Source organism: Ylistrum balloti, unplaced genomic scaffold, assembly GCF_031769215.1.
Source record: "Ylistrum balloti isolate Yb309-2 unplaced genomic scaffold, AGI_CSIRO_Ybal_v1 Utg369810, whole genome shotgun sequence".
In the NCBI taxonomy this organism is placed as follows: Eukaryota; Metazoa; Mollusca; class Bivalvia; order Pectinida; family Pectinidae; genus Ylistrum; species Ylistrum balloti.
The window spans coordinates 484,802-511,866 of NW_026781983.1; the positions used below are offsets into that span (position 1 = coordinate 484,802).

General features: G+C 33.5%; 1 protein-coding gene and 1 non-coding gene across 2 annotated transcripts; both read right to left on the minus strand.

Annotated features, from left to right (window-relative positions):
* Positions 1 to 1,904: 1,904 nt before the first annotated feature.
* On the minus strand, positions 1,905 to 25,371 carry LOC132544808 (endoplasmic reticulum-Golgi intermediate compartment protein 3-like). The gene is made up of 13 exons (XM_060208454.1): positions 25,216 to 25,371; positions 23,846 to 24,004; positions 22,703 to 22,822; positions 21,733 to 21,764; positions 19,835 to 19,902; positions 18,318 to 18,456; positions 17,720 to 17,804; positions 15,609 to 15,640; positions 13,840 to 13,936; positions 7,690 to 7,754; positions 7,272 to 7,408; positions 4,447 to 4,502; positions 1,905 to 3,786 (listed from the first exon to the last, which is right to left on the minus strand). Exons 1-13 carry the CDS (start codon positions 25,310 to 25,312, stop codon positions 3,707 to 3,709), a joined length of 1,167 nt encoding a protein of 388 aa, XP_060064437.1. The 5' UTR covers positions 25,313 to 25,371; the 3' UTR covers positions 1,905 to 3,706.
* Trnap-cgg (transfer RNA proline (anticodon CGG)) lies at positions 7,824 to 7,895 on the minus strand. Its single transcript has one exon. It is a non-coding gene; the product is annotated as a tRNA-Pro (tRNA).
* Positions 25,372 to 27,065: the final 1,694 nt, after the last annotated feature.

Here is a 27,065-nt window from a genome sequence, read left to right on the forward strand (position 1 = left end):
GGAAAATATCTAAAATCCTTCTCATTCTGATTGTATCAGGCAATCATCACCAGACAAACCAGGTGAGCGAAATCCACCCCTTGGACCTTTTGTTAAAATTACATGGTGATATGCATGGTACCCTATCTATTCTGGTATCAGCAATACGAGTAAGCATAATGTTAAAAACAAAAAAAACAACCACAATAATCCACATATTTTATTTGTCATTAGATATGCTTACACAAATGTCTGCAAGTAGTAACTGACTTCTTTCATGTTTACACATCTGTGATATTATTTGTGCAAACATAAAGATACAGTACATATAAACCACGTTCATGTATTCTGAAAAATACCACTTTGTTAACACAATTTTCATTTTAACAAGAGGCCCACATGACCTGTATTGATCACCTGGTAAAATTCATTCATCTTCATCGAAGAATGTTTCAGGCAAAATTTGGTCATAATCCAATCATTCCTACATGAGGAATAGGATTTTAAAGAATTTGCTCTGTTGTGGCCCGACCAAAAGGGGTGAGCCCCATGATTTATAACAGATTCTTCTTCTCCAAAAAATATTCAGATCATATTTGGGCAAAATCATATCACTCCTACAGCAGAAGTATGATTTTAAAGAATTTGCCTCATATCCCCATTGGGTGTCCTCGAGGGAGACCCACCATTTATACAAAATTGATTCCCCTCCACCTAAGAATATACAGACCTAACTGGGCAAAATTCAGTCGTTACTACAGGAGTAGTAGCATTTAAAGAATTTACTCATTTGCTCTTTTTGTTTCAACAGTGCATTTTCAAAATAAAATTAAGATACATTACATAATTGAGAAACAAATAAATGATATGGCCTTCCAGCCATCAAACTTTTAAAATCAAAAAAGAAAAAATATACTATAACAAACTCTGCTGAAAATTATATAAATAATAATTTGTATTAAACAGCAAGAATGCATTGAAAATTTGTGTCTCTTAAAATCATTGCCAAAGCAAAGATGTCAAGTGTTTACAATGATTTAGGTTTGATAAAATAATACATATTGAAAATTATACCAGGACCTTGTAATAACATAATACAAATATTAAAGCTTAAGCAAAAATTTTGAAAATCTGTTTCTTCTTGTAATAAAATCTGATGTGTTTAAGTCTGAGGCTCTAAGCTTCTTCAATAAATATGGATTTCAAAATTGTGATGAAGAATTAAAATGTACCTACCCACAACACAGTGATATTTAACAAAAAGGGAAGACATGCTTTAAAGTCTCTATGGTAATGGCTGACCTATAAGGAGTGTTAATTCGTTTTTGTTCCATATTTTTGACCATTATTGGGCTCCACACTTCTGGCCCTAGCACCTCCCCCACCCCTCCCACCCACTGGAGACCCAAGGCTGATACAAAATTGATTCCACTTCACTTATGAATGCTGCAGACCAATTTGGCCAAAACCATTAAAGTCCTTTTTGACAAGTAGCGATTTTCAGGAAAAAGTTGACAGACAACAGACAGTGCGGTATGTTGTAAGCTCACTATACTCTTCAGATCAGGTAAGCCAAAAAATAATATTTATCAATTAAAAATAACAAACAACATAACATTCAGTGACAATAAAGATATTATTTAATCATCTTACAAGTTAATGATTATAGGTATCCCAGAACAATATATTTCAGTTGAATGCTCAGCAGTAATAAAAGTCAAGAATTTGTTTTGAATATGTGTTTCAATCATTTATTTTCAAATTAAACTTAAGATGCATTATATCATTGAGCAACAAATAAATGGTGTGTCCTTTTCAACCAACAAACTTCAAATAATCATTTTAAAATTCTGACAAGAAAATAATACATTAAAACAAATTCAGCTGAAAATTATATAAATAATAATTTGTATTAAACAGCATGAAAGCATTGAAAATTTGTGTCTCTGAAAATCATTGCCAAAGTAAAGATGTCAAGTGTTTACAATGATTTAGGTTTGATAAAATAATACATATTGAAAATTATACCAGGACCTTGTAATAACATAATACAAATATTAAAGTTTAAGCAAAAATTGTGAAAATCTGTTTCTTCTTGTAATAAAATCTGATGTGTTTAAGTCTGAGGCTCTAAGCTTCTTCAATAAATATGGATTTCAAAATTGTGATGAAGAATCAAAATGCACCTACCCACAAAGCAAGTATATGCAATAAAAAAAAGTGCTTTAAAGCCTCTATAGTAACCTATCGAAAGTTTATTTTGTTTTTTAAAGGTTTTTGAGGTGAACGGCAACACTCATGTAATCATGTATTAGAAAATCAGCGCTCAATTATTATGTCATACCTTGTTTTTCTATTCCATCAGTCTCTTCAATTTTAATGAAATTTTAATGAAATTATTTACTTAAAGTACATAAACATATATGTTACACTGTGAAACCCAAGTCAAGTGCCGAGACTCTCAAGACCAATACTTTTGTTTGCTATGAAAGATTTCAAATTTCTTTTACAAAGCAATACCACAGGTCTCTGAATGCACCTAGGTGATAAATTTGCTCAATGTTTTTCTGTAAAATGTTTGCTTTACACCCTCAGTTTTCACTGCATGTGAAACATATAATATTTTTAGAAAAGGAATGACTATCACATGTCTTGTATCAGTCAGGGATATGATTAAGCACAAAACCATAAAATGAGTTATAGTGAATAACTTAACAGTAATGGAAACCATATTCAATACACTTTAAGTGTATGTTGATGACAAATTGTCAAAGAAATATAAATAATTTTTCAGACTAAAAAGTAAACATTTCAACATTTAAACAAAATTGCCTTTTACGACTCAAAACAAATTAACTGATTATTTCATATAGGACAATTGATTAGGTTACATTGTCCAATATTATCTAATCTTACCCATAAAATTTATAGCTACGGTAAAAACTCTATATAAACTCCTATCTGATATTACTGCAAATACAAAATTCACAGGCAACATTCACAGTATATCTATACATACTTTCTATTATATTAATATAAAAACAAACAAGTCATTCAAACCCATGTTCACGTTTTGAATAAACTACAGCCTTCCTCTTCAAATACACAAAACATGCTGCATCATACTTACAATATACAAAATTCATACAATGTTCATTATACAAATAACATCCAAAATAATAAAAAATGCAAATTGTCGCATTGAAGGTTATTATATGAAGTTGGTTTTACATAACAAGACAACAGAATGTTTATATGAATCCTACAAAACATACATCATAAGTTGTATGAAGTCAAAACTACCTGTCATGTGGATCTTAAGTACCATCTTGTGAATATCATAAAAATTCTATCATTGTATAAAAGCCAGCTGACAAAAAATAAAACCTTCTCGTTACTCCATTGGGTTGTTACTGCATTTGACAAACAGATTTCTTTTCTCAGATTATTAAGCATTGTGTGGAAAGATATTTTCTCCAATTCAAACAAAAAAGGGTATTTTCATATATAAGATAGTCTTACAATTAAGAGGATTCTTTCAATAATACATACTTTATCATGAATACTTTACTAAGTTGTGAAAATTAATCATGAATAGTTTATTCAGTTGAGAACAATTTACTTTACTGAGTTGTGAACAATTCCTATCAATTTTACTTTACACTCATTTTTTCACACCACATTTCCCCCTCAACATTTACAAAAACAAATCACAATAACTTCACTATCATGTGGCTTTTCCCAAATCAATTTTTTTCTGAATAGCTCTTGCTGAGTGGTACACCATTGAATCAATAAGACCAGCAACTGAAATAAAAAGGAAAAGAAATATTTTGAAATGTCACTTGGAAAATGTAAAACATTACACATAAATAGTACCTTGTAACCTTAATACCTCATATCTCAAGCAATTATTCAAAGAATATGATATCTATCCTGCAAAAACACTAAGTGTCTAACACAAAGCCCATGGTTCAAAAAGAGAGATTGTTTATTACAGGTGAATACTACAGCATCTGTTCACATATCTGACAATATATCCTTGTGTAACCTTAGCGACCACTGTTGTTTGTTTTTATTTATTAATACTTTATTTATCAAATCTTTTTTCCTTCATTTCTCTTCCTTCCAATAGGCAGAGCAAATAAATGCACAAATGAAATAAGAGAATTACTGAACAAGCAAAAAGGAAGATATACTCCATATTAGCTTCTACTTTTCTTGAGAGAGAGAGATAACAATTAAGTTACAGTGCCTTGTCGAAGAATACAATATTCTGGTAACACAAAACAGTCCATTTCTTAGCTTCCTAAGAAACACAAATGCTCCTCTTCTTGTTATTTGGTATGAATGTGGATGGGTTTGTTAGTACATAAATATGGTTTTTCATTTCTCACATAATAGATTATAAATACATCCTTTATCTCTGTTTAAGTGATGTCAAAGAGACGTTCTAAATAAACCTACCAGTAAACACGCCTCCAACAATGGCACAAACTCCGGTCAAAAAGTGCATGAATGATCTGAAACAGCATAAACATCATATTCAGTACATGAAGAAAGAAAAGTTTGACAAAGGGATATGTTAAAGAGCCAGACCCACTTCATAATAGATATTGTTTCATATCTTATTGACTGGAAATATTGGATACTAATAATAAGATATAAATAAAGACTTGCATTAAGTTTCGAACTTGAAATTGAAAGGGTACCGGAGATATCGGAATTAGTCTCATTTATCAACACCAGGATATGAATATTAATGAGGAAAAGTCATGTGATACATTCAGGAAGAGGTGAGTAGTACGTCCATGAGACATCGCTTTTAGACATTTTACTGATAAATGATATCAATACTCTACATATCCTGCATGGAAATCATCTAACGTATGTATTGATCACATCTTTCAATGCTTAGATATGACACAAAAACGTGCAGATTACGAGAAAAACTACAATTAATTGCAAAGAGGCCCTCAAATGGGGGCTATGATACAATAATGAACATATAGAACATCGCGAAATGGATCTAAAGAGAATATTCCATGATAAGAGTATTTGTGAATATGATTTTAGAGTGATACTACACAAGAAAGCCAAACAGAGAGCAACACAGAGTATGAACAGCTATCTTCCTTCTTTTCGCCTCAGAGTCCGTCAAAACACATTTCTTCCCCGCTTCCCTCGCACGCTTTCTGCCATGTTGGAAGACGGCAGATTTATTTACAGTTCTTTGCGCATGTGTCAGAGGGCAGGACTTCCCGCATAATTATGAATTAGTACTGAGTCATTTCAAATTCTTTTTAAAAAATATCTTTTATGCTAGATTGGTAGTGTTTTACTTTAAAATTGTGGTATTACAGGGTTAGTCAGAACTTTTGCTACCTGAGAAAAATAGAAAATCATGAATTTTTTTTAATATAAAATAATATCGGTCGAGGCATTGATCTGGCTCTTTAAGTGAAGAAGAATACACTGCTATTGTTTATATATACAAGGAAGAGTATGAAAGCTAAAGAGTTCCTTTGGGCTGATGGACAACCCTAGTAAACAAACTGTTGCCTGAAGCCAGAGGAAATGAAAACATTATATGTTGGATTCTGCATAGAGTGAAAACACTAAGTCAATATTGCTGAAAACAAAAAAATGCATCACATTTAACATATGTTTATCCAGTCAAAAGTTACATCCACACAAAACCAGAGTTCTGAGTCAAAAGCTTTCTTTATCTTAACAGCTAATGGGCCTTATACTTCTAAGTACCATGGTAATCCCTAGATACTTTCTGTTCTTACTCAAAGGCTGGTAATTACTAGAGACAAACAAACAACAGACTCCTACGAAGGTGAACATTTGGAAGGAACTCAATGATCTGTATTTTTCCTACCCCTCAGCCCCCTTATTGAGGTAGCTTGTGATATAAGTCCCCTCTTGGTTATGGATTCTGATCCTCATCACAGACAGATAATTCAAATCTTTCATAAACATCTGATGGTTTCTTAGGAGTAACTGATAATATTTCAGTGACCCTTTAGGGATCTGCTGCTGTGCTCCTATTCCTGTGACATCTTGGTTAGAGGCAGCTGGTTGATCGATGTATTATCTGATGTTATTGTGGCAATTTTATAAGGTGCCTGTTGCAGCGAGAGAACCACTGGTTGAGAACAGATTCAGGACCTCTAAGTTAAGTCCTGTTGTATATATGCTCTTCAGATATATAAACACAATGAGAAAACTAGACGTGTGTTTAGTGGTATGAATGCTCCCACTGGCAATCATGGTGAACTTTTTAGTTACTGGATTTGTTGAAGAGGTATGTTCATTAGTTAAAAAGATTTGAAAAAAAAATTCTAACAGAAGATACGGTAGCCTCTAATATTGGTCTTTTGTTTTTGTGAAAATTTTGTATTAGATTTTTTAAGATTTAATGGCCATAACTCCACAAAAATCAACCTGACCATAACCAAATAAAAGAATTATTACAGTGTTACATGTCAATATTGTCAATTCTATATTTGTATCCATAAAGAGGAGAAAACAATTACGACAAAATGACCGACAAATGCAACACTATGATGCCTCACTATTTCCTGGTCAGGCAATAAAAAGTTGATGAAAACACATATAAAAATACTCTGAACAATAAAGAGCTGAAGAAACCATGGCTTTTCTCATTGGTTTTCACAAGGATGGTTTGTGGTCTCGCCCATTTGACAATTGTTCAAGTCAAACAAGTACAGTATTCAAGCCAAATTGTGATTTATTTTTTTACCTGTAATACTCTTCCATTGCTATCACTCTCTTTGAGAAATTTGTGAACCTGTATGTTCTCCATACAAGTAAGGACATACTTTATAACTTAACGCTATATGGATGGTTGTGTGGCACAGTGGTAACACTTTTTTTTTCAACCTTGTCATCTGCGGTTTGAGTCCCAGAACTGAGATGGAGAGGTATAGTGTATACCTACAAGTCTACCCAACCGTGTTAGTTTCCTCTTGGTACTCTGGTTTCATCCCATTGTATGACCTCTCATATGCTTCATCTTGGGCCAACAAAAGTCATTCAAATAAAGTGATAATGTGTTTCACAATTGTTGTATAAAAAAGTTTAGTATTTACCGGTACCTATGTTTATAATGCACTGGACTGATGGGAGAAGGGGAACTGGAGTAAATATTGTAATCATTCATCCAAGTACTGACCATAATGGACCAGTTTAATTCTGGACAACACAAGAACTTCCTCTACCATGAACAGTCCTATACATGTGTACTTGTATATTTTACTTACCGATGTTTTTCTGTATATTTTACCATCATTGGAGATAATTCGTACATCACAAATACACCGGGAAGACCCGATTCGCCTGTGCTAGCTCCCACCACTTTGGAATGTTTTGTCACAGAATACTGGTTGGTATATAGTGTCTAAAAAAAGGCGAAATATTTAATAAAAGCAAGTTTTATTCAAGATGTGAAAGTTTTTGACTACATTTTATAATTCTAAAATAAACTGTGATGCGCTGCTGAGATACACATATAAAAAGTTGAAATTTTAGTGTCTGCCGATATCACATTATGAATATCCATTAAACTGTACTGACTTTAACACAAAATGCAAGATTCTGGCCTGTTGTATTCTGATATCTTTGTTGAAACACATACATTGTATATTCATCAGTGCAATATCAGTTAAGATATTTTCTTACCTTGCCAGTGGCTTTAACATAAGTAGTTGGAACTACTTTTACAAAGTATTGATACATCATTTGTTCTGAAAAACAGAAATAAAAATCAAATAAACAAATATTAAATAACAATAAAAAATAAAATGACAAAAATTGGGCTAAGCCGGGATTCGAACCCGGGACCTCGCGCACCCGAAGCGCGAATCATACCCCTAGACCACTTAGCCATGCCACAAAATGCACAAATAAATTTGATATAATGATGGAACACCATATCCTGTACCTTTATTGGAAATTCTTTCATCGTGCAACATTGTGGTCGTTTTTGGCATATACAATAATACGGTGACATTTCTGTGTCTTCAATTGATTCATTCATTCACGGTTCTTACGTGGCAATTATCAACCGGAAGTAATCGGTAGTGAAAAGTTACTTCCGGTCTTGACTTGCTGCCAGTGGTGGACTTATTTTCAGTTGTGCAGGTAATATGAAATGGACTGATACTAAACAATAGCATATAACATTGGCATGATACTCCCTGTTGTTTAATTAAATAAACACTCAAGTATGAACTAGGAAATCCAGCTGTGCATTCATTCTGATATCACGTTGCGATGGGGATGGCCATCAAGTTCAACCATGCTTCACGGCAAGGTCGTGAATTTTACACAGTAAATATCTTTATATAATGCTGACGAAATCAACCATGTTGGTGCAGCTGTATTTGTCATTTCATTTTAAGATAATGAAAATCATTCGTGAATATAACATTGTATTAAGAAAGTATCTGAACTCAAAAGCTTGAAATATTTTTAGTGTGGTCTCCTATTTTGACGGATCTCCTCGGCCGTACACAAATGCTTGTTCTATATAATGCATGTTGTAAAATTACATGTCGTCCATGCTGTATCTTATTTCAAAATTGGTTTAAGAAGAATGGCTCAGTCTTACGCATATCTTTGAAACTTGTCCGAGTTCATGTAACTATAGTATTGTACTTCCAAATCACTACCGGATATTGAAATATGTGCGATGTCAGAAAACTGCAAATTGTAGTACTTTGAGCAGAGGATATTAAGGACAGTGACATCTTGTTTCAATGGCCATTGTCAGTTAATATTCTAAATAGTAGAAATCACCTTACTGGCCTTGGTTAGTAGTAGTTTCCTTTTAGCTGTTTAGTAAAGCATTAGCAGACAGGGACACTATGGTACTTCAAATCCCATTAGGAGCAAAGGATTTTAATTACTCTTCCAATTAAAAAGGCATCAACTTTATGACTTGTCAACTTTTATCTTTTTGACTGTGACTTGCAACTCTTCATGAATCATTTGATGATCATTTACTGTAGGAGACCAGGGCTGCAACGATACACAATCCTTTCAGTTCGGTTTTGGTTTTTTCGGTTTAGTTATTATGACATGTGAACACCTTGAAAGATTTGTCTAACATAGGTATGGTATATAATGGTACATTTTTTTCATCTTTCATTTTACTTCTGAATCATTAGATACAAAAAAGCAAGCAATAGATGAATTGAATTTGTTTTATTATCAATCAACTCTGAATACTAAGCAGTAACAAACATGTTTTTTTATTTTTAATATAGTCATCTTATAATATCACTTAAATAAGTGTCAACAGTTGCAAAATGTCATTTGGGACTAGGATATTTAAGTATTTAAGAGTATTTAAGAACTAATATTCATAAATCATGACTAGAAAATTAAACCACTATAGCTCAATCAGTAATAGCCTGCTCTGGAATGGATATTATTAGTGATCACAACCTTCATACTGCAGATTATAACAATGAACAAGATTGAGTCAACATGAGTTTTTCACACATTCACAACCACTAGATAATCACAGCCTAATTTCTGCTGCCAAACTGACACCTGTCAGATAAGTAAACTGAATAAAATTTTATGTACCAATGTCTACTGCCTACTGCCTAAATTCCAATTCAAGATTCTGATTAAAGTACCAAATCATCAGCAATTTTGATATTCTTTTTCATGAATATCAACATATCCACCTGATCACTAGATAGGCAAGCCCTTTGGGCTGTCACTACATCACCTGCCGTACTAAAAACGCGCTCACTAGCCACACTAGATCCGCCCGACATGTGTATCCATGTCGCCATTTGCAAGCGCCAGCGGTAACACTATACACCGGATTTTGGAGTCATACTAAAAACTGAACCGAAACTGAAATGACACAATCGTACCGAAAACACTGAACAACAACAAAAAACCGAGGTTTTCAGTGAACCGCGGTGAATCGTTTCACCTCTATAGGAGACCATGTCACACATTTTGAAAAAGTTGTAGGTGTACCTTGACGTGAAAATGGACTATTTTAGGTAAAATGTAAAAATTAAGCGTCACAAGAAAAAGATATATATCATATAAAAATGATATAAATAATTATTGTTTATATTTGTTTAGAAATGCCGGTTGGAAACATAGGGTATGGCCAAAGTGGTCCATCTTGTTTTGACAAAATGAAGATTGGTTTTCTGATGGGCTTCAGTGTTGGAATGGCATCAGGAATCATATTTGGGGGATTCTCAGCTTTAAGGTAAGAAATTGTGTCAGATTACCAACAAACGTATCAAGAAATTAAAGTAATACTATTAAATAACTTGAAACTATGGATGGTACAGCACAGAAATATATCTTTATGGATGTTAAAGTTTAGCAATTAATGCAAGTTTATGCTGTGGATGGTAAATTTAGCAATGATGGAGGGTTAAGACTTTGGATGATAACTGTGTCAAAATTATATTTATAGTAAGCTCTAATTCAAGAAAAACAAGCTCGGATCTCCTGATATAAAGATGGTGTGGTAAATGCAATATAGGGTCCCTCCCATATGTTTTTTAGGTACTAAACAAGAGTTCCTTGGAACTGTATGTGTCGCCTGCATAAAGTGTCAGTCACCCAGAACTTGAACTGGATGTGCAACGTTCAACCATAAAGTTGTAATACCAAATTTCATTTATATAACTCAAAGAAAGTCCAGAAAACAATATTCCCAGAGAATTTCCTAAGTTCAAAAGGGGCATAACTCTGCCAAGAAGAGTCACAGACAGCCGGAAATCAAATTTAATCTGTACCCTTCCAACAAGAAGCCATATACCAAAATTCATTTCAATAACTCAAAGGATAAACCAAAAACGTCCGGAAAACAATATTCCCAGAGAATTTCCTAAGTTCAAAAGGGGCATAACTCTGCCAAGAAGAGTCACAGACAGCTGGAAATCGAACTTAATCTGTACCCTTCCAACAAGAAGCTGTCTACCAAATTTCATTTGGACAGACAAAGTATCCGCCAGCTCTGCAGACGACACAATAACAAAGAATGGTGTGATTTTTTATTATGCGATCAATCAAATTTGCAATGGGAGGAGTTTAAATGTGAGACTTTGATGTTTAATGGCAGGGGTAGTAAACCTAAAACGAATGACGAGTGGTATGGGCACATTGTCTTTTTTATTCATGAATGATACCTTTGTGTAAACTGAAATTGTAAAACACACACACACACACACACACACACACACACACCTCCACACACACACACACACACACACACACACACACACACACACACACACACACACATATGTATAGTCTGACTTTCATCTCTTGTAATAAGAGGAAATAAAGAATGTCTCACTTGTATGATAATTGAGTTAATATCTTCATGAACCTAGTTTATTCCACACATACATATATACATATTGACAAGTACATATCAATAAAAGGGGACATATCTACCTGGTATATTATGAAGATAAAAAAAAAAATCGTTATTCTCCAACTACCTACTGGTACTGTCCTCCTAAATTTCATAAGAAATGGTGGAGAGATTCATGAGATTAAGAGGTCAGTTACCGATACCTTCTACCTACATAAGGACAGGCATACGATTTATAAAGATTTACTTTGATACTCATATGGACACTGCAAGATTTGAGAGGAAAAAGGATGTTTTTTTTATCAATTATCAGAAACTAGAACTTGGCTTTCATGGCTTAGTTTGTGATCCAAGACATTTTTAACCTTATATGTTTTATGTTACAGATATGGCTTAAGAGGACGAGAGCTGGTTCAAACAGTCGGAAAGACAATGCTACAAGGGGGTGGGACGTTTGGAACATTTATGACTGTTGGCACGGCAATACGCTGCTAGCCAATCAACTATTAGGGCATTTAATGAAATTTTGTGATTCATTGTATAATTGAACTCTACTACAAGAGAAGTCGAGATGAATCCCCAGGACTTTAAATCCAATGTACAACAAATATATTAAATATATGTTCACACCAGGATCATGGCATCACAAGGGCTGTCACCTTGCTGAGAACTGAAGTGGCAGTATCAACAAAATTAAATGCTGATCTCTGGAGTGCAGAAATGTGTTACATTTGGATCACCTGAGAGCACACTGATACAAATGAAGCATTGAATGTCAATGTATATTTAGTGGTATTATTTAGATAAGTTTCAGTATCAATATTGGCACTGAAATTGGAAAACATTTGTTTCATTCTGTACCACAAGGTATGGATTTTCACAAGATGTGAAAAATATCATGGCGTTACTTTGTTTAATTCTTCTTAATCATTGTTAGTCCTACAATTCAATTTAAACTTCCTGTACTGCAAGGTATTGATTTTCACAAGACGTGGAAAAATTTATGATCCTTCTTTGACTAAGTCTTCTTTATCATTATTTGTCCTACAGTTCAATTAAAACCTCCTAATCTCACACATTTGGTTACAGTTGCCTTTCATTATATTTTCAGTTTCTTAGACTAATTATATAACGGGTTTCAGAATCATCGGACTCTTGTTTAACATGAGTTCCCATGTACGTGTATGTAATTACATATACATAGAAGTATTTTGTGTTACAAATTATATTCCACTGACAGCAAGTGGGAGCAACATTTGTGAATAAAAAAATCAAAGCAGTAGATATGGTTTGTTTTAAGTGTCTAAGTATTGAATAGCTGTCTAATTTACTTGAGAAAAGCTATAAATAACCCACCCATAGGTTCTTTGATAAGTCCACCTCCCCTTCCTTCAACACTCATATCATAGATATTGTTTAGTATTTATATTCATGACATTCTATGTATATCAATCATGTACATGTAGATTAACAGCAAATTCAATGTACGGGTAGTAGTAATCCAGTGAACTTGCTCAGATTCAATATTTTCTTTAAATTCTTAACTCTGAATTTATTCAAATTTCCTACATTTATATAAATAAGTGCATGTGCATTCATTGATCTTCTAAACAAAACTCATAATGTCCTAATATATAGCCAATACACTGATAAATGCCAAAACTGATAGACATTTACTGAAACTTTGATTATACAAACCTTGCTTGACCAGCTGGTTGGTGTTATTTAATTAAACAAACCTTGCTCGACCAGCTGGTTGGTGTTGTTCAGTGACTATAGATATTTAATTATACAAACCTTGCTCGACCAGCTGGTTGGTGTTGTCCAGTGACTATAGATATTTAATTATACAAACCTTGCTCGACCAGCTGGTTGGTGTTGTTCAGTGACTATAGATATTTAATTATACAAACCTTGCTCGACCAGCTGGTTGGTGTTGTCCAGTGACTATAGATATTTAATTATACAAACCTTGCTCGACCAGCTGGTTGGTGTTGTTCAGTGACTATAGATATTTAATTATACAAACCTTGCTCGACCAGCTGGTTGGTGTTGTCCAGTGACTATAGATATTTAATTATACAAACCTTGCTCGGCCAGCTGGTTGGTGTTGTCCTGCGACTACAGAGATTTAATTATACAAACCTTGCTTGACCAGCTGGTTGGTGTTGTCCAGTGACTATAGATATTTAATTATACAAACCTTGCTCGGCCAGCTGGTCGGTGTTGTCCAGTGGGTTAAAGATACTGGGTATGACCTTAACCAAAGTAAATGTGTGAATATATGTATTTTAATCATACAGTGTATCCAGTGCTATGGTACCCAAACATCCTGTGGGTGAAGAGTGTACAAAGTTTGTGAAGCCCTCTGACCTGGCTGGTGTTTACCAGTGGGTTGATTATACCTAGATTGTCTAAATCAAGAGAAAAGTGTGACTAATGGTGTCTATATATCTACTAACCTTGCTCTGCTACTTGGTTGGTGTTATCGAGTGGGTTGATGATACCTGGATAATCTTTACCAAATGAAAGGTGTTGGATTGAATGTGTGATGTTGAACTGAAATGAAAAAGTGTCTTGTTTTATAAAAGAATCTCTGACAAAATGAATACCTTATAACTGGAGAAGACCCACAGGTAAATATTCATATATAAGTCTGTCCCTATTCTTTAATCGCTCTACAAAATGGATGACATACAGGCAATAGATAAATGACCTAAAACAACTCCTTTATCAAATTTAAAATTAGATACAACAAAGCCAAACCAATAAACTACATTTTACTAAGATCAATATGACACAGACGTGAGAGTGATATTCTTTTCATCACCTTACTCCTAATTTATTTAAAAGAAAACAGGCTACCCGAGAGATCTGTAGGGCGGAACAACATACACCCATCCCATGCCAAAGTAATGTATGAAAATGGTAATAAAGAGGGAAAAGAGTGTTACCATTACATTTTAATTGAAAAAATCTAGTGGACAAGATGATCATGCTGAAAAGAGAAATGATTTTTTCAAATATTACTGAATCAAAATGCTGCCCTGGAGAACAGAATTTCTAGTTGTGGTTTTCAGACCACTAAGTTTAAAAGAAATTGGTTACAAACTGATGTTGAAAAAATACAGTTAATAGCTCTTCCCAAAGTTGTAAAATCTTAATGCCTTAGAGGAAAACAATTTCTCTTGATGGTTATACAACCTACCAACTCCCACAAGTTTCAGAGAACTTTGTTTTTAAGAACCATTTTTTCATAATTTTCCGTCCAAAAATTGCTGCCATCAAACTTGTCGCGAGTTATCATGATAATGAATGAACCGCCCTCTGATGTTTGTTGCTGATCCGTTGAAAACAATACTGAGCGAACATTTCCCATGAAGATTAAATTTGATCCGTTAAAAGCTACTAAGGATATCAAAGTACACTGTGTGATTGAATAAAGGGCTGTAAATTTTAGTCTGAAAATTGCAGCCATCAAACGTGTACAAGTTAATCTGGTAGTGAACTTACCTATAAAGTGTGAAGTTGATCTGTTGAAATCTACTTGCGAAATTGGGCAGGTACCTTCGGTAATTGAACAAGAGGCCATAACTCCATGAATTACAGTCCAAAAAATTATATGGATTTAACTAGTCTGAGCTATCATAGTAATTAAGTTTCCTGTGAAGGTAGAAGTTGATTTGTTGGAAACTACTTTCGATATCAAATGGAAACTAAGTAAATAAAAGGCCATAACTCCAAGCATAACGATCCCAAAATCACTGTGAAAATTACTTCATGAACCTCAATGAAGTTTGAAGTTGACCTGTTGAAAATTACTCATTTATCAAGCTCACACTTTGTGTGTCCACCCACCCACATGCAGGCAGCTCATATGATAACATAATATGTCTTTTGACAGGCATATAAAAATCTCAAATTTAGTAAAGCTTGAAAATCCTGACTTAGATAGTATGAAAGACGAAGGCATGACAGCGTTTATTGATGACATCACATCAGTATTATTACAAGTGTGTTACACTATTTTATGACAAAGGTATTGTATTATTTGGCTCAAAATGTTTACTTGATAAAAAAATGTTTTCATATAATGGTAGCTTCCTCAAAAGTTTACTTTAGGTTCTTATTTCATTAAGGCTCAAATTTCACAAATTTGATATTTTCACTAGGTATATCAATGCATTTGTTGGTTTGACTGAAGTCTGCCACAAGCTGGTAATGTACTTACTTTCTGTCCACCGAATGCTTGAAGGTCGTGAACTGAAAAATGTACAGACAAATAAGACTGAGATAAATAAGGTCGTGAACTTAAAATGTACAGACAACATAAATAAATAAGACAGAAGAATAAGGTCGTGAATTGAAAAATGTACGGACAAATAAGGCAGAGATAAATAAGGTTGTGAACTGAAAAATGTACGGACAAATAAGACAGAGATAAATAAGGTCGTGAACTGAAAAATGTACGGACAAATAAGACAGATAAATAAGGTCGTGAACTGAAAAAAGTACGGACAAGATAAATAAATAAGACAGAGATAAATAAGGTCGTGAACTGAAAAAAGTACAGACAAATAAGACCGAGATAAATAAGGTCGTGAACTGAAAAATGTACGGACAATTAAGACAGAGATAAATAAGGTCGTGAACTGAAAAATGTACGGACAAGATAAATAAATAAGACAGAGATAAATAAGGTCGTGAACTGAAAAAAGTACGGACAAGATAAATAAGACAGAGATAAATAAGGTCGTGAACTGAAAAAAGTACAGAAAAATAAGACCGAGATAAATAAGGTCGTGAACTGAAAAATGTACGGACAATTAAGACAGAGATAAATAAGGTCGTGAACTGAAAAATGTACGGACAAATAAGACAGATAAATAAGGTCGTGAACTGAAAAATGTACAGACAAATAAGACAGAGATGAATAAGGTCGTGAACTGAAAAATGTACAGACAAATAAGACGGATAAAAAAGGTTGTGAACTGAAAAAAGTATGGACAAATGAGACAGATAAATAAGGTCGTGAACTGAAAAAAGTACGGACAAGATAAATAAATAAGACAGAGATAAATAAGGTCGTGAACTGAAAAAAGTACAGACAAATAAGACAGATGAATAAGGTCATGAACTTAAAATGTACAGACAAGATAAATAAATAAGACAGAGATAAATAAGGTCGTGAACTGAAACATATACGGACAAATAAGACAGAGATAAATAAGGTCGTGAATTGAAAAATGTACAGACGAATAAGACAGAGATAAATAAGGTCGTGAACTGAAAAATGTACAGACAAATAAGACGGATAAAAAAGGTCGTGAACTGAAAAAAGTATGGACAAATAAGACAGATAAATAAGGTCGTGAACTGAAAAAAGTACGGACAAGATAAATAAATAAGACAGAGATAAATAAGGTCGTGAACTGAAAAAAGTACAGACAAATAAGACCGAGATGAATAAGGTCATGAACTTAAAATGTACAGACAAGATAAATAAATAAGACAGAGATAAATAAGGTCGTGAACTGAAAAATGTACGGACAAATAAGACAGAGATAAATAAGGTCGTGAACTGAAAAATGTACGAACAAGATAAATAAATAAGACAGAGATGAATAAGGTCGTGAACTGAAAAATGTACAGACGAATAAGACAGAGATAAATAAGGTCGTGAACTGAAAAATGTACGGACAAGATAAATAAATAAGACAGAGATGAATAGGGTCGTGAACTGAAAAATAATACGGACAACATAAATAAAGTATTAACTGTTGTATATGTAGTTCGCATATATCAGTTGAAGTGCATTCTGCATGTCATAGGTACTTGTATTTTTTATTGACCTGCAAGCAGGTCTGGTTATTTTTCCAATATAATTGTTCAGAAATGGATGTGTTTTGTTTTTAATACTCCAACATGGTGTCAAAAATATGGAGACATTAAAACTACAGTCATCTTGGAAGTACTGGAGGTAATGTGACAGAAAGGAGATGGAAACAATGGTTTCAGTTCTACCTATCAAGGTTGACAGGGTGTTTTGAGGTATCACCAAGGAAAAAGGACTTATAATATATAGTTATCACATCCATGTTATAATTGAACACTATTTTGACATTTCTTGTGTATTTACATCATAAATATACAGCTCAATAAATACACTTATACTTCTGTATCATTTCATCAACATGTGAACTTGTGGATTAAAAGTATCTGCAAAATCAATGAAAATAAATCCCTCATGAAAATTCATAATCTTGCAGTAAGTAGATTTGCACCAAACCAACACAGTGATTGGTATCTTGCAGATAGTAGATACCCACAAAAATAACTTACCATGAGCATGATGTTGCTGAAAACTTTTTCCTGGAGCAAAATGGAAATTACCAGCTACTTTATTGACCTCTAGATACCCATACACCTAAAATATTAAAGTTACATTATGTCACCAAGAAAATTAAACTCTTTCTCACATTTAAAAAAAATTAATTATTTTGCTATTCACTCACTTCTTTAATGTAATACATGATAAGGAAACTGTCTTTTGACACATACATCTATCTAGCAGATGACTGGTAAAAACTACATAGGTTTTTTTAAAGACAATTGTTTAAGAATATATTTATCAAATGTTAGGGACAGACACATTAAAATTATGATATGTTTCTTATGAAATAAGTAGCTTTGTAGCTTGATTTTCTTGTCCAGTGTTTAAAAGTATCTGTGTTTGTTGATTTTACATAATCTCTTTCCATATCTCCCATTCTGAATATGTTTATATATGCTATCATCATATGGCCTCTATGACTTTCCATATCTCCCATTCTGAATATGTTTATATATGCTATCATCATATGGCCTCTATGACTTTCCATATCTCCCATTCTGAATATGTTTATATATGCTACCATCATGATACTCTGACTTTCCCTACCTGACATCCTTCATTTTTCTGGGACTTCATCTTGTCTGACCAGCCCTCACGTTTACACTGAGCAATTCCTTCAGCATTATTGAATGCCCAGCCTTTTTTCCTGTAAGCCTCTCTCACATCCTCACAGTTATTGCAGCACCTAACAAATACAGGCATCATGAAGGAATAATACTTATTTTATCTCAATCCCAAATGTAACCCTAAATTTGTTAAAAATCATAACAACTTGAGCTTATATGTGAATAGGTCCAGCACTACATCTTAATGCTAGGCTGTGGTCCTAGTTTCAACAATGATAGAACACTAATCTTAAAATTTGTCCAAACATTGTGTGTTAAAGAAGGCCATGGCCCTTGACCGTCATCTGAAAATCGAGGGAGGGACGGATGAACAGAACAAAGCAAAACGTTAAGTCTGCTATTGGACCAAATCAAAAAAAAGATTTTGCCAGGACAATTTCAGGATCACTTCAAGCAAATCTGACATCATCACCACTCCCTAATGATGTTCCACACCAAATTTGGATGAAATCCATTCAAACATTAGGGCAGAATAGAATTTTAAAGCAAAACATTGTTTAACTTCTCCTTCAGAAGCCCTGTCTGTAGGAGTCAAATCAACTTTTTGAATTTACTAAATAATTCCCCATCCCTAATGATGTATGGGTGAAATCCACTGAAGAATTAAGAATATGTAGCCTTTTAAAGAACGTTATTGCTGATCTTCCTTGCTTGGCACTCCCACACCAAAGTCACTAAATGGTCAAATAATTTTTTTCTGATATTAAGAATGAATTCCCCACCCCTAATGATATTTCTGGCAAAAATTAAATGAAATCCATTCAAACATTCAAGAAAAGTAGTATTTTGATGCAAAATATTGTCTCACTTCTCATTGCGGGGTCCCAACCCCAGCTCCCTATGGGTTGAATCAACCTTCTGAATTTAAGAAATGATTTCAAAAGGCCACTTATGTTTCTGACTAAATGTGGTTGAAATCTGCCAGATGTTCAGCAAGGGTAGTGTTTTCAAGGAAAAGCTAAAGGCAGGCCAATTCATAACCACCCAACAGTATACTTGAAAGTACAGCTTTGGTTCTAGGCTTTGGGACCTTACAAAAAGGTCTTAACTAATTCAAAATTGTGGGAAAATGGTCAGTGCCCTACATGCCATCAAGAGTTGACTTCAGTAATGATTTCAAGTTTCTAACACATTTTCATGGGAAAAATGAAATACAACTTTTTAACTTTTGCTGATACCTTCTTTTTGAACTTAATGAATAACTTGTTTCCATTAATTTTGTCTGCATCACTATGTCATATCTTTAAAAACTCTTGACAGGTCTGTTCATATTTATCCTTTTGTATCAGAACTTCAAGTTCTGCATCTTAGGATGTTATGTCAGAAGTTACATTTGACACCTCCATCAAATTCATCAAATAATGCTACTTATATGCCAAACATTCATGTCTTACAGACAAGTTTAGCTTGGTGTTAATGTCAATGCATCCAACATACTTTCTTTCATCTGTTTCTGCTCCATAGCACGACTCACATCGACTTGGATCAAGTGACTGAGTAACCATCTGTAACAACGACAAAACAATAAACAGCTGAGAAAAAGGTATTTTGTGATAGCATTGTAAATGAAAATATTTCATAAACACTCATTAATCTAAATACAGTTGGAATACAATATTATTTCAATATCAAAACTTTATATTCCTCTTTCTAGATTTCTCAGAACACAATGAAATATAAAAGGGTGACATCAGTAATACCCAGCAATACTTTTTGTTGATGCTGTCAGGTAACTCCTTGTTACAATGTTCATTATTACCTTACTCTGGTGAGTAGAAAAAAGAGAAAACAGTATTGAAAAACCAACACACTATGCCTCAGACTGCGGCTAGGTTCCTGAATGGATACCAGAGGTTGTCTGTAGAGTTCCTTACAATGTGATCAACATAAAACGAAAATAAAGAATTCTCAACATCCAGTAACACTTGTTGTAGTTTTATTTATGGACTAATTTGTCAACATGTTTTGACCGCTAGGCGGCCATCATTAGGTCCTGACTCTGGTGAGTAGAGTAACTTGTCAGGTCACTATGGGCTAAGGTGTCTGTCAGTATGACATCATATTAGCTGGATGCTAATGGCTGTGTGCCTGTTATATTAAATTTCTAAGCTGTGTGCTTCACAGCTGTATTTTGTCCAAGACTGTGTGTCCATAGGGATGTATGTGTGTCAGACTGTGTGTTCTTCAGGCTGAGTGCCATGTTTCTATGAATAATGTCTGCATGTCCAAATAAGGTTTTTAATGAAGTTACCTGGGAGTTGATATAATCTCTTTATGTGACCCCGAAGACATTGTTGCCTCCATCAGGAATTGTGACCTTGAGTCACCCTGACAGTTTACTGGAATGACACTGACATGTTTGCTGGACAGGAAGTGATCGCATAATGCATACAGACTCTTTTGTGAAAGGAATCCCACATTTGATTTATTAGTTAAATACATTTGGAAAATCTAGGGTATAATATGAAAATTTTAAAATTGGGATGTCGGTATCTTCAGAGTATGAGAGATTGAGATGTTATGTTGTTGTTATATGTTGTGTTTTGCTTTTTTTTCTTAGATTGTAAATAAATGTATTTACATTTGTATTTGTTGGTTTGCTGGTTATCAATTTGGACAGACTAATTGATGACACACTTTAACAGATATGTGTGCATATTTGAGAAAAAAAATCATTCATTTAATGAACAATTTTTTTTTTAGAATCTTGTTTACTTCAATTTTTTATTTGGTTCTGGTTAACTTATTGTTTTAGAATTATGTCCCTTCAAAAATTTGCTGCTGAACTGGTATGAGATATTAAAGCAAAAAAATTGTTTTATCTGTATTGTGAGAAATGCAGATTAAAGCCTTTTGTAGTTACAGTCACTCTCACTTTTTCAGAGTTATTGCCCTTGAAAGTTTGTTAATTTTGTAAGTGCTTAATACAGATAATATACTGAAGTGTAGTTGTATTACCAGAAGATGAAGGCCAAATTTCCTATTTCTGACTGTCAAATTATCTTTTACTAAAATTTCATATACATGGACCCTTGGACTTGGAAAGTTTTAAAACACTTTCATTTTATGTTCAATGTTTCAGTGGTGGATGGAAATATCTGATTCAGTCTGAAAATTCAGGGATATGTCTTTTAAAATACCAAAAAATAATTAAATAATCTCCTTATACTTCCTCTGTATTGCAACATTCATGTCAGTTTGAGACATCTACATGTACTTTCAAGAATCATTAGAAATTGAATAATTAAATCTGTCAATTATACAATACATAATACTGATATACATATTCATATTAATAATGTTGTTGGTATGCATTTTGGTCTACATTGACTTACCTCCACTACATCTTTAGAAGAATCTCCTAAAGCTGGAAAAAAAATGAAATAATTTAATATAAAATATATTTTTCAACTAATTATGTATCAACCACATTTTTTCAGACTAGCTTTCATACTGATATTTCTGTACAAATGTAAATATAGTTTTTATAAATCTGCGATTGTGGAAAATTCAAATCAAATTACAAAAAGCTTATAGAGAAATTTCAAATGTGCTCAAACTGAATTTTTATGAAATTTACAATTTTACTGATACTTTCCTCAATACAAAAAGTTTGAAACTAAAAGTAATGTTTTCAATCAATTCACTGTAAGCCATACAGCTAAATGAAGTCTTGAGATGAACTACAGACTTCTTAATCAGTTCTCAATTTTCTTGTATCTATTTTCATGATTTTACTCTGCCCTCCTAAACTGCAAAACAGAGCCCCAATATTGCTTTGAGTTGCAAGGAATATCAACAAGACCATTTTAAGAGTTCATGTGCTAAGAACATATCTTATACAGCAACCACAGTTAAAATGGATCTGAAATGCAGATTACAATCTGGGGTTTTCTTTCAATACAGAATTTTAAAATCTTCATTGGTTTTATGTCATATACAGACAAACATTGTTATCTAAAAACTCCTCTAACTTGAAAACCTTTTTTAATTCAAGTCTAACTTTACAAAAAACATGAGAATTCACTTAAATTGAATACTTGGTTATCTCAAAGATTTCTCATGGTCCCATCAAGGTCCAGATAATGAGGTTTGACTTTACTTGGACAGATAAAAACAATACTACCATGTACATTACAATAACTTGCTGATAAAAGAAATGACTGTAATTTATGTTTAAGAAGTGCTTTGTTAATGACACACAGATGGCGAGATATTGATAAAAAGATTTTCATGTCTCAGCTTATTTGTATTCTTATTTGTAAGACTATGAATTTTAGTTTAATTGACAAAATCAACTCCTACTTTCTTTTTCTGGCTGGTCATCTTTAATATTGCCAAATTCATCGAGACGTTGTTTGAAAAGATGATGGTCTACATCTAGTTGCTGTTCCCCAGACACATCCATGGCATCTATACTGAGATCTGTAAAATCAAATTTTTGTAAATATTAATATATCCAACAGAAATTTCATCTTAAGTACAACTGCAAATAGAGACCAAAATTACAGCATTTGACTGTCCTTAATAACCGGAATAAATTTTCATTACCAGGTCTGATAAGTTATTTCAGATTATGCTTTTTTGTGTTCTGAACTTTGTGCCTACCTCCAGATCTTTAGCAGGAACAATTTTTCACTCACACTATATTTATAAAATATATCCTACAGTACTTATCAAGACTATTGTTATTTAGATACTCAGCAAATAATTATCAATTATCTTGGGAGCTAAATCCAAGAGCTTATTGGTAAACTCTACAGAAGAATTTATTCTATATTGATGAGAAACTTCAACAGAAAAAGTAATTACTTTATAGATTTTATGAAAACAAATAATCTTACCCTAATCTGAACACTTAATGACAGTGTCATTTTCTCATTGTTTTTTGAGAGTTTGTAAAACATGCAATAACTTCCTCTATAAATAAATTTAGAATTATATCATACATTTTTGTCATACAAGAATAAGATAAATGTAAGTATTATGTAATATATATATTTGCTTACATCAAAAGCAGTTTATTTATATCTATACACATAGTTAACATCATCACAAGTGAACTTGATATATATGTAACTTACAAATTTATTAAAATATCATGTACAATTATGTATGTACTATTTTTTTAGTACTATTATCTGTGCATTGGATTGCTTCCCTTTGTTATATAGCTTTGCTCTGTACATAGACCAAATTAAAGTTTCTATTCACACAACAACAAATGACAATCTCTCTATAGCAGGGAGTAAGTAAAAGTAAACTTATATGTGACACATGCTCTGCCTTGTTAATACATTACTTCAGTAATTTCAGTGAACATCTATCAAACAGTAAAAAAGTAACATCTGAATGAAATGCTGTTGAGGGCAATCCTGCCATTTGTAATGTTTGTCAGACATCTTAACAAAATGCTACCGATAAGAAACTTTCCAGAACAAAACTTACATGCACATGGTATTTTTGCAAAAGTTGCATTGATATTGATGTTGAGTTTCTGGCCTCTAGTGGTGTCAACAAATAATTCTGGTTGAATGTCCTTTGTCAGATAATAGTTGAACTCTGACAGGAACAGGACAAACATCAGCAGTCCACTAAGAATTGTAACTGAAAAAACAAACAAAACAAATCACTCATAATATATAAGAATATCACCAGGATTCTACAGACGGGTCTTCTGAAAATTTATGTTTGCATATATGACTTAAAACAGAACAAAAGTGAATTTAACAACAAACTTTCCTTTGAAAAGCATTCAAGTGATTTAATAAATAATTTGATGAATAATCTGTCTCTCAAGCCATGTGCATTCATGATCAGCAAAGTCTAGTTAGTTCATCTGCAAGCCATATTTCTATAAAACTAGGTCCAATGTCTACCTATAAATTTGTTGAGGTCGTTTCAAAGACATATACATTGTACATATTTTGTTTTCAAAAACCAGTTCAGATTATATCTTTTGATACAATGATTCAGCTTATACATGTGTGTTACTAACTAGCTACATGTAATGTACTCTGGTTACATTCTTGAACTTAAAAGCACCGACTGGAATCTCAACACGATCTCATAACAGAGGATTTTTCTCCTCTGAACTTCATCAGAAGTGTTTAATCTGCAGGTACTGTTAAACATAAACAGGGTTTTCCATAATTTTGTTAGCAGTAGGCTGTGTAGTGAAAGAAGGAGGCTGGCCTGCCGTGTACGTGTAGTCCTGTACGGAACATTATTACAGAACTGGATTGGTGTAGGCGGCCAAATGATCAAAGTAGCCGATCAAATTGGCTCTTATGCAAAACCCTGATAAAACGCTTTTACTAACTCACCACACAAAATGACATATTCACAGTGAATGACTCTGACATACTACTGTATTTCCAGTAAAGATGGCATCGTTATCAACTGCAAGATTAAAATTTAGTATGCTTTATCGACTTGTGTAAAAACTAAGTACTTTGTTTATGATTGCAATTTTCATCTGCAAATTGACAGAAATGCACAATGCAGCTTCTTCTATCCCAGCCTGTAAATTCTATTTTTATTTTGTTATATTTGAGAAGGCCATGTATCAATATTAGTACTAATGCAAAACCGCAGTTGGAAAATCAAGAAAAATAACCGTCAACATTCATACAAATTTAATAACAAATTGTAAAGTATAACGAAAGATAAGAATGTGTATTATAATTTACAAGTAAAAGAACGTGTTACAATAAACCGTAGGATATGTTTGCTATTCCATATAACCATCAAGCCTTGATCTAGATGGTCCACTATTTCATTTTCAGTATCTTATAACCACCAAACGACCATCTTACTTGTAGCTCCGCCAAATGTTTTCACTCGGAAGTCTTCAAGCGTCTTGGGGTATGCGTCGAATTGACGCAGTCTCTCTAAAATCGAAGCTTTCTCCATTGTTAATTTATGCCATACAAGAAATTAAATAAGATTTTAACGAATCAAGCTTCCAAACGTGTCGTCTCTTTTAAACAGGAAGTAGATATTTGTTTGTGGTTTCACAGTATAGAAGAGTTCCACCTAAGGGGAAGAAGATTGTACATAAAATGCTGTAACTGGAAGGAATGGAAATCAGGAAATTTTCTCTAAAAGAGTTGTTTTTGTACACTGATATTTAAATCATAGGTTGATGATAAAGGAATGAAATGCATTTATTTTTGACTTGTGAATGTGTTTTTTTTTCAAATATGCCACAAACCCTATTTTTGAAAACATTTGGCAAAAAATATATACCGTGTAGATTTGCTCCGTGATGTTTTGTTTGCTGGCGATCTAAAAGTATTGATGATACCCTGAGGTGAAATCACCTTTAACACTTGACAAATATTTAAGCAGAACAATGTCAAATATTCTCTCGATACCTATAACGTGACACTACCCAAAATGCAATGCTACCTAAAATGGAACGCCACCTACTGAGAACACTTTTAATATATTTCATATAGAAAATAGACCATACAAGTGGTCTGCTACACTCTAGTCCATGGGAAAAATTTTTTCACTGTCTATGCGGGATCATAGTAAGGAAATGGATGATACAGTCATGTAATCAGTAGATGGAGAAAGATATGCTCATTGCGCATCGAGAACTCCTGCGAGTAAGTGATTCTGGGGCATAGTTGGTAACGTAAAGCAGATGTCAACTTACGGGTGGACAAAATGGTGCCGAACCGGATCTAATGTAAAACAGGGTCCGACGATCGATATCTCGTTGGTGGTGCAGGCGTAATTAAAAACGATTCGCTAAGTAGTGGTGGACACGTTGCGAGAGGAACTGAATTCGGTCACGATCTGCGGGCCGTGGCAGAAACAGCTCTCCTCAACTTGACGCGATGGCTATTACCTTGTTACAATGCCAACATATGATGGCAAGTCGGAACAGGCTCCATTACTTTCTCCAGGTGATTGACACATTTGGGAAAATCAAGAGAGAACTGATAGCTTTATCGAATGTCACCGTGACAAGGTATTAAAATTCTGTAGCTCTCTTGCCTTCTGTCAAGACTCACTTTAAATTACTTTGCTAGAAAATGGAGCAGAGGTTTGGTGAAAGGGATTTACCCGATATGCAATGATAAAAACCGCATTGACCATCCAGATATTGATACTCGAGTCAAAGCACATGGCATCCGAAGTCAAGAGTGTATTATTTAATTGCTAATGACAAACTTGTTTGAAGGCATTCATGACTGAGGCGGCACATGTAAGGTCAGTTGCTAAGGTTGGTCGTTTCGAAGATCAGGTAGGTAAACTAGTGAATGAAGTGACAGGTATACAATTCGGAAATCCAGAGGACCTCCCGGATAGTTAAAAAAGGAAAACGTCTTCGGTCACTCAGGAGAGTATTGAAATGGGAACCTTCTACTAGAGTACTAGCTTGATGCCTGTACAATGTTTTGAGTTTCGGGTAATTACCTAGAACGGTTTAAGGGAACTTGTCTGAAAACTTTGAACTATGTGATTTTGCCTAAATGTTTTTATGGTAACAGAAAAAATATTTAAATGGAGAATTTAAGCATAGCAAAAATACTAATAGTTTAATAAATGTAAAAGTTTTGAGAAAAAATATCTTGAACTGTTTCATAGCACTGGTCAAGAAAAACTGAAATTTGTGATGAGGAATATCTGTTTTCATGGTAACAGAAAAAAT

Coding starts and splice junctions, on each gene's coding strand:
- LOC132544808 (XM_060208454.1), bottom strand. CDS start 25,312: ATGGAGAAAGCTTCGATTTTAGAGAGACTGCGTCAATTCGACGCATAC. Junction 22,823..23,845: donor TGCAAAAATACCATGTGCAT/GTAAGTTTTGTT, acceptor TTGATTTTACAG/ATCTCAGTATAGATGCCATG. Junction 15,641..17,719: donor TCAGCAACATCATGCTCATG/GTAAGTTATTTT, acceptor TACATTTTTCAG/TTCACGACCTTCAAGCATTC.